At 39.8% G+C, this 12,095-nt stretch overlaps 1 protein-coding gene across 1 annotated transcript in view; it reads right to left on the bottom strand.

The window, feature by feature from the left end:
• Window positions 1-222: 222 nt before the first annotated feature.
• The window catches only part of clstn2a (calsyntenin 2a), a 142,315-nt gene continuing 130,442 nt past the window's right edge, over window positions 223-12,095 (bottom strand). The window contains exons 11-18 of the mRNA XM_056391168.1: window positions 8,784-8,950; window positions 8,311-8,459; window positions 5,088-5,293; window positions 4,758-4,925; window positions 4,445-4,590; window positions 4,036-4,156; window positions 3,314-3,501; window positions 223-3,175 (exon numbers count right to left, since the gene is read on the bottom strand). Coding sequence (XP_056247143.1) covers window positions 2,960-3,175; window positions 3,314-3,501; window positions 4,036-4,156; window positions 4,445-4,590; window positions 4,758-4,925; window positions 5,088-5,293; window positions 8,311-8,459; window positions 8,784-8,950 — 1,361 coding nt within the window. The 3' untranslated portion in view covers window positions 223-2,959. The remainder of the gene's footprint in view (window positions 3,176-3,313; window positions 3,502-4,035; window positions 4,157-4,444; window positions 4,591-4,757; window positions 4,926-5,087; window positions 5,294-8,310; window positions 8,460-8,783; window positions 8,951-12,095) is intronic.

Genomic DNA, 12,095 nt, shown 5'->3' with positions numbered 1-12,095 from the left:
GAACAAATGCAGAGATGACATGGAAATCATAGCCCTCTCTGTCTATCTTAAGGTTATTATGTAAACAAATGAAAAGTCAGTCAGGCAGCTCCAACATATAATGAATTCAGGCAGCTCGCCAACATCTACAATGACAGCTTATTAATTATGTAATCCATAAATCCTTTTGTAAACACACAGCCATTTCAGATGTCTACTGTTGAAACAAGAAAGAGAGCTGTGTAGAGTCTAAAACAAGTCTTTATTGGTCAATATACAGAAAGCAGTGGGATGACCACTAAAGAGAGAGAGATCCCAACCATTTTGTTTACAAAAAGAAAAAGAAACGGATATACAGTATAAAATAACTGTCTTGAACATTTTTACAGGGTTTGTTTTTATATGTAAAAGAATCTTTTTTCTCTTTAATCTTTCAGAAGCACAATATGACAAAGGGGGGACAAGGGAAACAAGGCAGTTGTTTCACAATGATGACATCACAATCACAGGTGCTTCAAGGCCAACAGAGGGAGGGAAAGGTGAACAGGAGACGTATCATTTAGAGAGCTCAGAGGGAGGAATAGTCACCCATACTGGACCAGGTGAGAGGTGATTTCTCTGAGTGGAGCAGCGAATGTCAAAGGGATATGGAGTTTCTTTTAGATTGTTTGAATAAAGATAAACTTGTGAGATCGAACTGGGATTTTGTCTGAGCTGATTTTCTTCATCTGTTTTAATGATGGTACAAGATGGAGTTGATATTAGTGAAGTTTCCATGTTTTGAAGTAAAATAAACAATTATTCTGCTTTGCTTATTTTCTCCAGCAAAGTTTATCAAAGTTTCTGTGTGGGATTTTTAACACATGAAGATCTGTACGACTCAGTGAAAACAGTGGTATAATGTCCTCTGTGGCTCTGGAGGGGGTTTGTCAAGTCAGAGAATATAACCCAGATAATGTAATCAGGGTTATCGTTGCTTCAACATAAGACTTTTTATTTTAAACATAAAGCCTGTGTTACAATCCGGAGGTGTTGAGACTGATCTGTAGTGTTAGGTCAGTCTAAAATTTCCTTAAATTAAATTACATTAATGCAATTTAGATGTTTCACAAAAATAAAGACTGATTAAAGACAGAAATAAAGACTTATTTAAAGCCCAAAATGTTAAACACCACTAAGAGCCATGTTTCCATGGTAACAATGGGTGACACCTGCAAATCAGCGACACCAAGTGACAAAAGGACAGAAACGTGGCTCATGATCTGTGGTTTTCTAAGAATGCTGTGGAGAGAAATGAGAGGGGGAAGAGTTTTTAGAGACCGCAGTAATGTGTTGGAAATAGTGAGGGCATCGTCAGTGGTTTTGGTGTGCCCAGGAAACTGTCCTGAGTCTGATGGACGCACTAGCAGAGGTGCTGAGCCATGTCACATTAAGAAGCCACAGCATCTCAGCTCTGCTGCAGGTCTGCACTGCACAGAGATTGTAAGCTATTGCTGCTATGTTACACTTAGTCCTACTTAAGAACTACAGGTTTGTGCCACAGATGAATTTAAATGTTCAGCAGGTTCTATAAGAAGAGATGCAATTGAGTTGCATTACGGGTAGAGCAAGATCAGGCATTTTTGGAGATTGAACCATACTAGGCACTAAAAGTCAGGTCAGGATATCTCAGCCTCTGCAACACTAAATTGCTGGAGTATCCCAGTTTCTGAGTACTGGACTTTTTACTGGGCCCATATTGCATAGAGGGCTAACAGGATTTCAATAACATATAGTAACATCTCTGTATCATTTCATATGCTGAAAAAAGAAAGATAAGTTATCTAACCCTAAACAGCAAAGGCTATATTAGGCCACAGTTTGGATAGATATGTTAGAGGACAAAGATGCAAACGCTTTGAACGCCATCAACCTTTTTGTTTCTATGAGCAGTTTAACCCCGATCAACTTTTTCACTTGGCTTTAAGATGACAGATAAGAGATTATTTTAGTTTAAAATCCTCCTAAGAAACCGAAAGTGAAAGATATTAACAGTTAATAATTCTGCTTTGTATTGTACGTTAAACAGGACAAATGTGGAGCGTTTATGTGAGAGAGCAACAGAGAGAGAGAATGTGTTTCTCTTTCCAGGCCACAGAACCACAGCACTGCGATGTGTTTAGAGACACTCAGAACGGATCACACAGATTTTAAGGACAGAAAGGTGTCTGGTTTGAGTTAAAGATGAGAACAGAGGATTTACACTCAGTGACAACACAGCTATGTTATACCTACTATATAGGCTGAAGGAATTATATTAAAAAGGTTTATGGATACATTTATTAATGGATATGTATATGGATACATCTCGCTTTTAATTTTGTTATTAATTCACCATCTTTCAGATAACCTGTTTAAAAAGTAAACAATAAAAAAGTAATCTGAGGACACATATAATTGCACATATTAAATAATAAAAGCTCACACCATCCTTGTGTTTATATTTGTGTCGCCATATTTAAGATTTCATTCTTGAGATTCAATATTAGCCGCAAAACTCTGGTTAATTCTGCACACATAATGAGAAAGCTGTGTTTGTTTGATATATTTTGCTCTGCCTCACTGACTGTGATGTGAATAATAATGTGAGTACAGACACTGTTCCAGCACTGTGGGACTGCGGCTGATTCTGTAGTTCTGACTTTGTCCAGCAGAGGGAGATGTTTCATTAACAATGACAACGTGGGCTGATTTAAAGTGTTGCTTCCTGCAGCGGATTGCAAATAATTTTATCTGAGATTTTGTTCGAGTGTGTGTATGTACCTGTAGCGAGCATAAAGGAATGTCTGCACGATGTGTGTGTTTTGTGTGTGTGTGTGTGTGTGTGTGTGTGTGTGTGTGTGTGTGTGTGTGTGTGTGGTTGATAGAGAGTGAGAGGGAGTGAGAGAGACAAACTTGCAGAGTGTTGTGTATATGTATGTATATGTTTATATGTGTGTGGTCAGTATGTTAAGGAGGAACTGTCCCACTCAAGTTTTCCCCTCTGCTTCCTCTTCTTCACCTCTTCTCTCTCCTCTTCTTCTTCCTCATCTTCATCACTGTTGTCTGACTCAGCACTTGTCATTCCTCCCACCTGTTCTTCATCCTCTTCGTCTTCCTCCTCCTCCCGGTTCTCTTCTTTTACCCCTCCATCCAGCGCCTGAGCTCCTTTTATGTTCTACAGAACAGTGTGTTTTAGTGAAAGTCCAAAATCCACTTTACATTCTTTCAACAAATTCAAGTAAGTTAAGATAAATCAGGAGAAAACACAAGAAAAGACTAAAACATCCAAAAATCTAAGCATGTTACGAGTTACCTCCATGGGGTTGACGGTAATGGTGAGAGCAGAGTTGTCCCAGTCCTCAGGGTCCTTCACCTCGTCCTCATCCTCTCTGGACCCCTCCTGATGTGTGGTGTGGATCCTGTACACGCCGATCACCACAATCACAACCAGGGCGGCAATACAAACCACGATAACTACTGTGGCTGCTGGAGGTGCTGTGCCTGGAGGAGAAGGAGAGAAGCAAAACATTTCTAGTGAAACTGAAAAAGCTAAAAAAAAATAATTTTACTTGTGCCTTATTTTCAATTTCATTTACTTAAAGGTTTAAGCCTTGAATAAAGTTTTATTTTACAGCCGTGGTTTTACATATTGTTGTCTTGGTGATCTTTCTCTTCAGTAATGATACAATTTTACTCTCAAATTTCATTGCTAAGATCAACAGCGAGCCCATTAGAGGAACCATCATGAGTGATCTCTGATCTGACAGGTTGCAAACAAATCTGCAATTTAATCATCTTGTTCAAACTGCTTATTTTAACCAGAAAATGAAGGCGAATGAATCTAAATTTCTGTTATAATCATAGACTGCAAGTGAAAGTGGATCCAAGTCCGTAAAGTAAGAACAGCAGGTCTGAGCATATGTTTACATGTTTACATATGTGGACTTATGATGTGTGTGAAGCAGCATGTAACAGAAAAGACAGTTGCACCTGGTTTTAGACATTTTTGGCATTTCAGTCACATTTGTAGCGTACCTGACATGTGCGAGTTGAAAGTGTGTATCATGAGTGGGTGATGGACAGGTCTCATGTACTGGGACTGGGCTGCCATATGATTGACATGCTCCACAGGCGCTGAGTGGTGAAGAACACTGACCTGCAGGGGCGGGACAACGAGCCATTATCCTCAGAGAAAAGAAGGTAGATGATCATTTGTGCAACCACAAAAATGATTAAATAAAATAAAAAGCCAAGGTGATATTAACAATGATCTAGGTGAGAATTAAAACGCTCGATCGTTATTGATCACTAGTTTTAGAAATAAAAGCTAAAGAAGAAGTAAGAAAAAAAAGGATGGCGGATTCAAGGGAGAGGATTAAACAGTGCATGACCAGAAGAGAGGGTGGGAAGATGAAATATGAGGGATGAAAGATGACAAACTGACCTCCAAATTGAACTCGTTGCTTGTGTAACGTCCGTTAAGCTCAGAGCAGGTGAGTCTGAACCTTCTATCACTCAGGGTGGCGGGTCGCCAGTTCTTGTAGCGCACCTGTCTCAGTGCCTGCTCATAGTGGGCCATGGAGTCCACACCTTGTAACACACAGAGAAAATGTTATACAAACTGCATGTTGGTGTCATATGTCATGACAGCAGTCCACTGAGTGAATTTAAGGTGGGAAATCATGATGTCTGCCGACCACAGAGCATTAGTGCCACACACCACATGTAGCCTACAATTATGTGACAGCTCTGCCTACCATATATTGAAATTCCAGAGGTGGAGTTGGTGGCATCCAGGTGTTTTCCCAACAAAGCGTTGTGATGAATCTCCAGACTCTCTCTCTCAGGATTCAGTTCCTCTCCAATTACCAGGATGTCACAGTAGTCCAGGTTATGCATCACCTCCATCACACCTGGCCTGTGGACTGTGTGCATGGAAACGTGCAAGATAAATTCAAAATGATAAAAAACTAAATATGCAGTACACAAAGCTGTAACACATTTACTGTAATGTTAATTGAAACATTACTACAAAGCCGGTATGACATAAGAGCATCCTAACAGCCCAGTGCAGCCTCTCCACTCACATCCACTGAAGCTGTCCCCCTTCATTACGGTGCTGGTGATGTGAAGCTCTTTGAAGGGTGCCACACCCAGCGGGCCCTGCAGGTCACTGGCAGGCCTGACGAGTCGATTAGATCCTGTAATTGTGATTCTCGGTTCACTGGGCGGCAGCACCATAACGACTGCCTTGATGTCTGGGATGGAAAGACACGTGTCCTCCCCGAAACACCTGACACACACAGAAGAAGAGAGGTTACAGGATGGGACAGTACCAGTGTTACTGCTTCATTGCTTATTTGTTTTAATTTAATTGCATCAGTGTTGCAGTGGTGTATTCATGTTTTTGTATAATTTCTTGTCACAAATAATGAGCATAAAATGTAAAAAGTACAGTTTTTGTTTGTGAGAAATACAGATTTTTAATATTCTAGATGAATAAATTTGGTTATAACCACAGATTATAAGATCTAATAACAACATGTGTTAAAGCCCCTCAGAATTTTCCTCTACAGGATTAAATATTCAAGACTAAATGAGCAGCAGCAGGTTAAGGTTTGTTAACATCCTTAGGTAATTTTTGTTTGGAGTTTAACACAAAACTGAGCTGAGCCGCTGCATCAGTGCAGATGTGCTTTGATCCGATTTGATTGACAATTGCTTGGCAACATTAGAAACAAACGCCGACCATCCTGATTGGTGCATGGAAATATGTGACATAACCTTTTTCTAACTGAACCTGACCACTAAAGAGCAGTAAGAAGAGCAAGGATAAAAACACAAAGTCATTTATGTCATGTAAAATAACCAAAACCTTTGGTGGTAAATGTTGTCATGTAGGACCTCATCGATCATATTAAGGGGCTGATTGAGAAAATAGGTATTCATGGTCTTTAATATATCCAGGGCTAAATAACAATCAAACTTAAATCAACATCTTTAGGTTTATTCATTAAGAGTTTAACTCTCAGAAACTCAGCTAGACACAGTATGTGTGGTTTCAGCGGATTTGATTGATCAAATGACCCTCCAAATGTCATCAGACTCTTATTCAAATGTTGATCCTGATTGGTGTATCACCCTTCTCTAACTGAGACATCAATAGATCAGTTCAAAACTCCACACATACATGCTAATTCAAAGTCTTTAGTTAATATTGTGGTTAATCTAAATATCACACACTCTTTCACAAGCTAAATATCACATAACTGAGATGAAAAAATATCAAGTTTGCAACAGGATTACATATTATTGTTTCTTTCTCAGTCACAGGCCGGGGATTGAACATATCTACGGAGAGTAAAGGCGGATCTATCTGTGTTTATCTCGCGGGGAGCTGTGAAGTGTTCAGAGTTAGACAGCTTCTGCCGCTGCTCCTTGAGCTCGTTTCACTTTATCGACCAGCACAAATCCAAGCTGATTTGACCTGCCTGTGTTTGCTGCTCAACAAGATGAACAGGCGGTGGATACGTGCGGAGACGGGAGCGGACACACTAAAGTGTACGCTGCGAGACATGAGAACAAGCACTCATGTACACTACACACACACACGCGCGCGCGCTCGCGTGAGGCATACAACTAAGCACATGCAAACTTGAGGAGAGTGAGGAAGAGTAAATAAGCTACTTTAAGTGTGAGGAGAAGCAGAGAGAGGTGCGCGCGCACACACACGCACTCAGTCACAGTAATCGAGCACTTTACAATAAGTGTGCAGCAGCTTATTGCTTCGAGGAGAAAATTCGGATAAAGACTGAGCTGTAACTGTAATTAAAAAATCAAAGTGCTTGTTTTTTACAAACTAGCCATTTACTATGCAGGTAAGAAATTAAAGAATTCATTAGTTAGTATATTTTTCAATCATAAATCAATCAGCAGTTAGCAATCAATCAAAGACACTGTTGCATAACAAGATACAGCAGTATTCAAATATAATGGCTCGGACAGACTAATCTTAATATTTAATTTCTCTCTCACTCCCATGTTAAAGGGGCTGTGGGTGTTGTTTGATTATACAAATTCACATCTGGTTATATCATCATCAAGAGGAAAATAAATAATCCAATTATACCAGCAAAAGCATTTTATCTGGTCAGTTAGATTATTATTGCATATCTATTAGATTTCCTGTGTGTAGATGGAAATGTTGGCTTGATGGTGGCATTAGAGAAAATGTCAGCGGGGCGACAAAAAGATTAGGATTAATCCATGAAAATCCACAGCAAACATCAAGGAAATATAGTTATTTTCAAGACATGTTTTTGTGGAGCATAGTGTAGATTTATGTGAGAGTTTAGACAGGCAGTTGTAAAGACATATCTGGGAAAAAGATGGACAAACAGACCGACTGACATCAATGTCCCTGGGACCCTGCGGCTATTGGGCAAAGTGGGCAAAGTCAATTCAATCAAGTCAAAGCAAATCAAATTAAATCCAGAGATGAATGTACAGACACACACACACAGAAAAAAAGACAGAAAACAAATGAAAGAAGACTAGCAATATGTTCTTTCCAATCACCAGAAAGTATAATGTCCTTAATGGCCAGTTGGTCTGTTTAGTGGTTTAATAGTTTTTACACTAATGATCCATCCTCTGCTATCTCACTGGGTGTCCTGTGGTTTAAAGAAAAGACAGACACCACACATCTAACAGAGCTTTTCCTTTCATGCTTTCACCACCACTCCTCTGGCTGTTTCTATACCATATGTGACTGTCAAATAGACTTACAGTAAGTTGACCAACTTGTTTCATGTATTATGTATGCAACAATTCCCATTCGTGCTCTACTGATAGTTTAGAGACCTCACACTTTATTCAACAAGCAGACAGCTCCCCTCAGACTTTAATACTTGCTACAGGTGTCGCCTTAGTCCTTTACCAAGATGTGAGTCATAAATAGCTCACAGCATCTGTTACAAACACCACAGAGGTAGAAATCAAACAACACAGACCCTCATGACACGTTAATTGTACAATCCTTCTGTACATTAAACAGATCCCTGTACTTCCCAACTGCCCAATGAATGCATGAAACAAAGGCGATGAATTGTCTGCACAAACACAAATATCCTATTTACTTAACCACTGTACAGCCTGTGTAATGAAAAACCACAGAGACACAACTTGCACCAAGTCAAAGTAAATTTACAAATCAAGCCACAAGCACAAACAAGCAATATGCAACATTGCATTTTTCCCCTGGATAACAGTTAAAAATGTGTCGTCCAAATGTACAGTATGTGTACTCACTGCACTGTGGTGGTGATGTGTAGCCGTCGGAGGCCTGGTGTGGGGAACTGGCGAGAGTTGATGTAGGAGACCTTGGTTATGGCTGTGTTGATGCTGTCCACATCCTCTCCTTCAACCACCAGCACAGACTGGGCAGGGTTAAAATGGAACTGGACACACACACAAACACTATTTGTCCTCAAGGAAACAAAGAGATCTGGATTCATGTTGTTTATGTTCTAACTTGCCTTGATGAGGAAATAAATATACCAATGTAACCATCAGCCTGTACGGCTTAAAAGATGAACGCTGAATAAAACATGCTGTCTTATTTCTTCTTCTACAGAATCACTAAGGTTGTTAGCAGTTACAATACTACCAAACTAAGGCTGTGTGTGTAAGTGGCTAAGTGTTTAGTGTGTGTGTGTATGTGTGTGTGTATGTGTGTGTGTGTGTGTGTCCGTGTATGTATTGGCTCCATTTTTTCCACTCACCTTGATGTCCTTAGCTAGGCTTTCAAGGGAGTTAATATCAAGGCCTTCTTTACAGGCCTGCAAACAGGAGATAACCTTCTGGGTTTCAATGCGGCCTGGTCGGATTGTCAGACCTGACAGGCTGCCATGGAAATACTGGGTGAACCTCGGGGTCGCTACCTCACCACCTAACAGGGAAGGCAAGAAGAGGAGAAGAGAAGAGAAAAGAGGAGATAAGTGGGGTGAAAAAAGACAATGGGTTAGAAACAGATTGCATAAGGAGACAACAACATGTATTATGAATAGTTCCATGAGTAAAGCCCGTGAATTTGCTTCAGGAAAGGCTTACGAGACCCAGTGGCCAGCAAGCTATGAAGAATTTACTATTTATTTTTCACCACGTTTAGATCTGAGGTAAGAAAAGAAGCGTGTGAAACAATTGTGACACTATGTCTGACATGAAATAAATGTGATTTAATTGCCTTGATAATGACCATGTGTTTTCACAGTTGTCTACAGACGGTTCATATACAGATGGATAAACTCAGAGTTTTCATTGAACATATTTTAGGGTGTGAATGTTAAACTGATTCGTACAGATAATAAAAAGCGCTTTTTTGAAATACATGTGACTTTTAACTAAAAGCAGAAAAAAATGTCACTTATAGTTTACCATTATGCTATATAGCTTATAGTCACATCTGTGGATTTAGCTGTCTGTGTGCCTGCTGTACCCCCACATTAATATGCTGTGTGAGCAGGTGGCAACAACTGTGTAATTTTGTTGAATAAAGACAAAAAGCTACCTAAGAATAGGCGCAATATTATAGCAAATATCGTATGTACATTTCTATTTCTAACACCGACCACAACAGCAGATATTCTGACTCTTCTTGTCAGGATTTGAATTTGATACATGAGTTTGACAGGTGTAATGGTACTTGACCTGACATGCTCTGCAACTGCCACAGCAAGTGGGTAATACATCCTTTCATACGATATAAATGGAAGCTGTAGTGCAGGCCAACACATTGGCACAGCCTCTACATTTGTGCGAGTATCCACAGCACTGCAGACTGCGGCGTCAGCTCCATCACAAATTCACTCAAGCCCTGACATCTTCTTAAGAGGCCACTTCTTTCACACAAAGCACCAGATTTTCCTGCAGGACAGGTCAGCTCGGCCCCGTGGTGCAGTTTCACCACTTCTGATGAAGTGTGTCATTCCCGCAAAAATCATAAAGGTCCAATCCACTTAACACAAATTACTCCCAATGTGAGTCTTTCAAGGGTGGGTCAGCTGTGGCTTATACACTTTGACAAATTCTAGCACAAGGTGACATTCAGGTCAAGTCTTTTTAAAGCAATGCAAATAACACCAGAGCTGAATGTATCTCAGTCTATAGTTATATTCCGTACTGTATTCATATACAAGTACAAATATGTGACAGTGAGCTGCTGCCAAACAGTCTGGTGTTTGATATTACACATGCACAGGTTCTTTAGATAGACTTTATTTGTGCTTTTACAACATAACTCAACCTTTTCTGTTGAAACTAAATTCTACAGTAAACTACACTAAAGACAATCCATGCAGTACAATTCTTTGAGGAATACTAAAAAATACTATATATAATAATATATATTGTATCTTTGATTCCCTTCTATGTCTTCCCTTTCATTGTCTACTGAATATAATGTCTTCAATGTGAACTCAGTAATGTTGCTACTTGAGTTTACTGACTCACTGAACGCAGACTTGAGGTTCGCCTGGTGCACAGCCATTCTGTGCAGTGAAGCTCTGGGAATTGTAAACAGCAACGGCAGATGTTATTGTGAACAGCAGCTACCAGTCTGTCTGCACGGGCCTGGAGGCATCTACTCTCTCAGCTCTGTCAGTGTGAATCATACAAGGTCCTGTCACAGAGACTCTGACCAACCGAGTTCACCAAGCTGTGCAGCAGGAGACCTAAAATGTGTGTTATAAAAAGATATACAGATATTTCTGTCACCTTCTTTTTATCAGAGCATCAATCCACTTTGTCACCGTGTTCATCTCCCTGAGCTGTGAGATACAGGAAAGACTGAGGCTGATGATGATGATGGTGATGAATGAGAGCACAGTGTTAGGATGTAGTCCATGTCCTAAAACCACCTGGACATACAGCATGTTATGCTGTAACCTTTAAAATGTATGAAGCTGGCATACCGGTGCTGTGCAGAAATCTAAACAACATTATAGTGTTATTATGTCGTTGAAGTGCAAGACAGCAGAGTTGCCACTGTAAATAGTGTTGACTTGTTATTCATACTTACAGCTGGTCAAATGTTAGTAAGTGACTAACAGAGGACTCTCATCAAATCAAGGCTGCGTCACACTGACAAGGAAAAACTTTTTATCTGCTACAAGAGTTCAAAAAGGTCAGACTTTTACTTCATGGAGAATATTTGACATCTAGATCACAACCGGAGGATATTATCACATTGCAGTATGTGGTAGCATACCGTCGAGTCAGTCGCTTTGTCAGTAACCAAGTGTTAAAATGCTGAAGTAGCATTTTAGTATAGCACTTCAATATAGCACTACATCACATACATATAACGAGATGTGGCCTCCTCTGGTAGCAACCATGAGGAACAATTTAATGTCTACATTTCTTTCAAGGATATTTGCTGCAATGTGTTTTTTTTGCAGATAAAAAAAGATACATGTGGTTGGGAGGCTCTGGCAATTTCTCTTTTGGGCTCCCCCCACCTCCTGTCTGATGTCTGACTCATACTAAAATACGTACTAACATGGAATGAGAAAGACTTTTGGTTTTAATTACGATAACAAAAAAAAAATATTTGAAGTGGATTCATCAGAGATGCATTTACATTTTGTAGACACGTCTCCCTCTATGTCCACTGTGACATTGTGTACTTGTACGTGGCAGAATCACAAACCGCAAACTAAGACTGTCAACCATATTATAAGCCGATTATATTATATTCTTATTCTGCATTATTTTTGGCCATGCATCAGCAGCAGACATTAGCTCTGTGTTTTTCAGATGATGGTAGGTGTGCACAAGGGCACACTGCACTGTATGGCCGTCATCTCCCTTTCTCCCTGAAAATGTAGAACCACACATCATTGATTCTGACATTTACTCTCCATCATCTCTCTGAGAAATGCATTGTTGAAAGGTTTTAATCATGACAAGGTCTCTGATTGAGCGAATCAGGGAATAAATGCAAACTTGTATATTTGATTTCCCTGTGTCGTGTTTTTATAGATCCATTAAATGAATCTAGCGCATTAAAAAAAAGGAGAAGTTAGCATTGAGACATC

Source organism: Seriola aureovittata, chromosome 12, assembly GCF_021018895.1.
Source record: "Seriola aureovittata isolate HTS-2021-v1 ecotype China chromosome 12, ASM2101889v1, whole genome shotgun sequence".
In the NCBI taxonomy this organism is placed as follows: Eukaryota; Metazoa; Chordata; class Actinopteri; order Carangiformes; family Carangidae; genus Seriola; species Seriola aureovittata.
The sequence above is the reverse complement of the archived record's forward strand: the minus strand, read 5'-3'. Positions and strand labels throughout refer to the sequence as shown.